The sequence below is a fragment of the Buceros rhinoceros genome, unplaced genomic scaffold (assembly GCF_000710305.1).
Source record: "Buceros rhinoceros silvestris isolate BGI_N320 unplaced genomic scaffold, ASM71030v1 scaffold21720, whole genome shotgun sequence".
In the NCBI taxonomy this organism is placed as follows: Eukaryota; Metazoa; Chordata; class Aves; order Bucerotiformes; family Bucerotidae; genus Buceros; species Buceros rhinoceros.
In genome coordinates, this window is record NW_010388166.1 from 362 (window position 1) to 4,946 (window position 4,585).

At 45.5% G+C, this 4,585-nt stretch overlaps 1 protein-coding gene across 1 annotated transcript; it reads right to left on the minus strand.

Moving 5' to 3' along the window:
* Positions 1-840: 840 nt before the first annotated feature.
* PRR11 (proline rich 11) lies at positions 841-4,239 on the minus strand. Its single transcript, XM_010145113.1, has 9 exons — positions 4,136-4,239; positions 3,568-3,721; positions 2,924-3,046; positions 2,387-2,635; positions 2,151-2,249; positions 1,535-1,644; positions 1,369-1,428; positions 1,189-1,285; positions 841-909 (listed from the first exon to the last, which is right to left on the minus strand). Exons 1-9 carry the CDS (start codon positions 4,237-4,239, stop codon positions 841-843), a joined length of 1,065 nt encoding a protein of 354 aa, XP_010143415.1.
* Positions 4,240-4,585: the final 346 nt, after the last annotated feature.

Consider the following 4,585-nt stretch of genomic DNA (forward strand, 5'->3'; position numbering starts at 1 on the left):
CCACCCTCCATCGCGGGACTCCCCCATCTCCCAGGAGCCCAGGTTCTTGGTTCTGCAGAGCCGTGATTCCCCCAGAAGGCACAGGGCGGGCCCCAGGGTAGCGCTCCGACAATCAACGTCATTGCCGTGCCTCTGCTGTCACCTCTCTGGAAGGCAGCTCCAGCAGCGGGTGACAACAGGTCCTTGTCCCCACCAGGAGCCGTTGGACGGGCACATCACCTGTGAACTTGACTTTCAAGGAAGCTTTCAGGTACCTGACTTCAAGCAGCACCGTCTGGCACCGCAGGTGACCTCACAGCGGCCGGAAGCGGGACACACTGCGATTGCTTCATACATTTATACCGACGCAACTGAGCTGCGTGCGGAAACCTGCAGCCTGTCACTTCAATAACCTCAGAGTGCTAAACTGCTGCTTTTCTTTGAACCTCTATAATTACCAGGATCTTTTTTGTTAAAAAAAAAAGTAAATACAGGACTGAATTTCAGCAAACACGCACATATTTATATTACAAGCAGCACCAGTGCTGGGAGCGTAATCGTCCCTGCTGCAGCAGCAGCCGGGTAGCTAAAGACGTGGGAAATTTTTTTTTTTTTTTTTTTTTTCTAAGATTGGGCATATCTTTTGCATTCCACATTTGTAGAGAATTTTTAAAAAGTTTTTCTACCATTATTTGAGGTTTTTCTCTTTTTAGTACAAAGCAGAAATCTGCTAAAGGGGGTTCATAATGCCCCGTTCTCACATGCTCTAGCTTTGGTTACAAATACATGTGCCCAAGCGAGATATAAATGGGGTACACGTGGCTTCCTGACCACAAGCGAGAAATACATTGTCCCACAAACCTACTTTTGTTCATCAAAGCTGTTGGCGGCACTGAACCGGGCAGGCGAGGGACTCTTTGGGTGAGCCATCTGTCAAAACAAGAGAAGGACCAGGTCTTGGAAAACGAACTTAGTACTAATTATAGGGAGATAAATTATGTAACTATAATAAGGTAAACCACAGTGTGATTCTACACTGACACCACAACATTATTAACCCTCAGATTTTGTTCTCCTGCATACTGGAACCATGGAGTTAGAGATCGTGTTGAGGCAATAGAATAGGCACCAAAAAAGCCACTTCAGGATGAAATTCTATGGATTTTAAAGGCAGTTGATCCTTCCAAAAAGGGAGACACCGTGACTTGCCTGAAATTTGCGCCGTAGTGCCTGTGTCATTATCGGCGTCAACCCAGACCCACACTCAACGTTTTCTTTGCTGTTTAGCGGAGTGCCACCGGGACTTCTGAGGAGATTGGAAACAGGGGCAATCATGATTAGCTCTATTTTTTTCCTAGAAAAACAAAACAAGAGACTAGAAGAACTTACCTTTGTATATTGACTTTCTTCAGATGTCTTCGAAGATCTAAGTGATTTTTAGGAGGGGTACTGAAAGAACAAAACAAACTATGAAAATATTTTCTACTCTGTAAACGCTGATCACTGTTTAGAACAGAAACATCTAAAAATCAAAGAAAGGAAGAAAGCATCTTACATTAAGGAGCTTGTAACGTGAGCTGATGGCTTGGATTTAGGTCTCAGACTGACGCTCTGTAAATCCGAGACTGTAATTAATGCCCTGCGTGTCATCACTGGTGGCTCGGCCTAAAGTGAGAAAAGAAACGTCACCACAAATAAAGCTCTAGAAGCTCTCACTGATATTTAATCTGTTTAATATTTATACTCTGAAAGATTTCTGTGGCTTATGGCCTTTATGACTTTTTGAATCATCAAGATTTTAATGCGCTTTGGTCAAAAATAGATTTATTAACAAAAAAAACCCTTTTGCAAGCAAGATTTCAGCTGGGCAAAAGAAAGCCCCAAATCTGTGTCAATAACACATAAAGCTACATGCGTTCTCCAAAACTGGGAGAACCGTCCTGCAGGCCAGCTGAGACGGAAGGTAATCACCGAATTTCTCCACTTCAACGGCCCAGGTGCAGAATTAGGATTCCCTAAAGCTGATCACTGGGTTTTTGGAAGAGAAGAATTAATTTCTCGAAAAGATTTCTAGGAGGGGCTGAGACAAGCTTTGCAGGAAATACACCGATTCCAGGGTGGAGTTTGCCTTGAAATACCATCACCCATTTGCCCACGTGTCCTCGGTTTACCTTGTCCGTTCTCAGGTTTCTATTTGTCTTCTTCAGTTTTACATTCAGGAGGTCTTTGAGGGTGATCTGCACCGGCCCGTCTTTTTTCAGTGATGGTGCCTGAAAACGAAGGTGGTTGGAAGGGGAATCAGGATCAGGGTGTGACTGAGCCTTCACACAACCACATGTTCCTGATGAAACTGGGTCCAAAAACCCAGCCATGAGTGAAGAAATAGAAGAAACTTCTGACTCCCTACCAGAAGCGCTTTAGAGCCGTCACCCCGTTTGAGGAGGAGAGGTGCTGGAGGCAGTTTTGGTGGGGGCAGCGGTGGTGGTGGGGGCGGCGGAGGTGGAGGAAGAGGTGGAGGGAGTGTAGATACAGGCTGCAGCTGGGATGCAGAAGGCCCGGACACTGATGACAGCGGGACTGCCTGCATCTGTACAGGAGCACCCAGAACTGCTTTATTACACCTTTGACAAAGAGAATTTGGGGCAATTCCATTCACCTGAAAACAATAAAATAAGAGAATATTAAATCCACTGGAAAAAGTAAATGGAATTTCAGAGCCAAAGGTTCTGGCTTCACTTGACCCAGAAAGCCATAAAAAGCCCCTTAGGAGGCTCACGAGCACCGCAGTTCCCTCGAGCTGCGAGGTAACCGTAGTTCAGTCGTGCTGAGTGCGAACGGCGCCCTACGAGAAGCTCTTAAGACTTCAGTTTATCCGCAGCGGCCACAGTTCCTTCCACGCTTACGCAAGCAAACACCACCCTGCCCCACCGGGACCGAGACTGACCTGGAGTGTTCCTTGTAGTCTGGAAAATTCAGTTTCCAACTTCTCCAGCTGCTCTCTGAACGTATTTAGCTCCCTTAAGTAGATTTGTGATGGAAATATGGTGTCTTTAACCACCTTAAAACTCTAAGCATGAAAAGAAACCAGAGAAGCCTTTCTGCCACTGGTTATGTTTCCAGAGACAGGGCTGCAATTACCGTTGAAAGTTCTATCGCAAGACAGTCAAGGGAAAGGCCCATCACAAGAGACAAAACTGCACCAGATATTTCCTTGGCAGGAACCCAAGGAGGGACTTTCTCCAAAAAAACCCTTTAACTTCAACTACAAATTCTAAAGCATAATTCACATTTGACCTGAAAAACTCCCCCAGCCGTTTCTGCTGCGAAGGAAAGCCTGCCCCCTGCAAACCCGCGACAGTCCAGTGACAAAACACAACTGCACATAACGCGTTTAATGTCCACAGTCGCCTTGACACTCTTCTCATGTTTATTCCTTCAACAGAGAACACTAAGCTACTCACTACTGTAGACGTTTTAATGGACATAGCTAAATTTACAGCTTAGTTCTCAAATCTGACTGTATATCCTGCATCGGAGCACTAAGAATAATCTGACCCACTGGTAAAAACAGAGGAGGAGAAAACCTACCCGCGCAACCGTGTTCTGGCACCAACAGTACAAAAACAATGCTGTTGTTGTGAAGGGTTTGACCACATTTTTGACGCTGGGCAAGGCTAATGACCAGAGTGAGGACCGATGGCTTGGGACAGATGGTGCGTTCAGAGGAAGATCAGCTGCTGACCTGGGACAGATTATTGCAGAATGAGCCGTAATGATATTTGTCATTTCAGGCTTTAGAAAAGTTTACTGTGACGGGTGACAACAGAGTGAAGACAAGCACAGAGACGAGGAAAGACCAAGACACATTTTGGTAAAGCAGGGACACCCCCCTCCCCCATATTTGCAATACCTTGTAATCCAAATTGCTTTTTCTGCATATTAAAGTTAACAACAGGATACTAGAAGATATACAAGATAATAAATAGAATCATCTGGTTGGAAGAGACCTTTAAGATCATCGAGTCCAGATACAATTCCACAGCATCCTCTCCGGGATGGGGATAAGCCCCAAACACAATTCTATTTTCTCAGTCCACGCACGAACAGCAGTCCCAGAAACTGAGTTAAGAGGGAAAAGCCCTGCCGAGCCTCTTACCGTGGAGGACAACCTGAGCCCCGGGAGCTTACAGCATCTTTCTTTTCCACTAGAAATTTTGCTCGGGGTCTCCGTTTTCGTCTGCATTTCTTATACTTTGCCATTACTGCTAAAAAAACCCCAAACAAAACCACATTTAAAATAATCGTATAGAAATACTCCCACGTTCACGTGAGCTGCGACAAACAGGTAGGGAAGAACATGTGCCACATCCCAAAAAGGCAGTCAGAAGTTATTCACAGTCGTCTCGCTAGAAGCGCTCTCTACAAGCGGTAAATAACACACCCTCCAGCCCCTGGGATCCGCTGGGATGCGATTGTACACGAACAGCATCACAAACACCATTTTACGTGGGCTTTTGCTGACAGCTTTGATTAACCTGAAGTGGCAAATGTTACATTTTGGGAGAGTTACGTTGGCGGAAAACGTAGAAAAAGGCACGAAGAAACC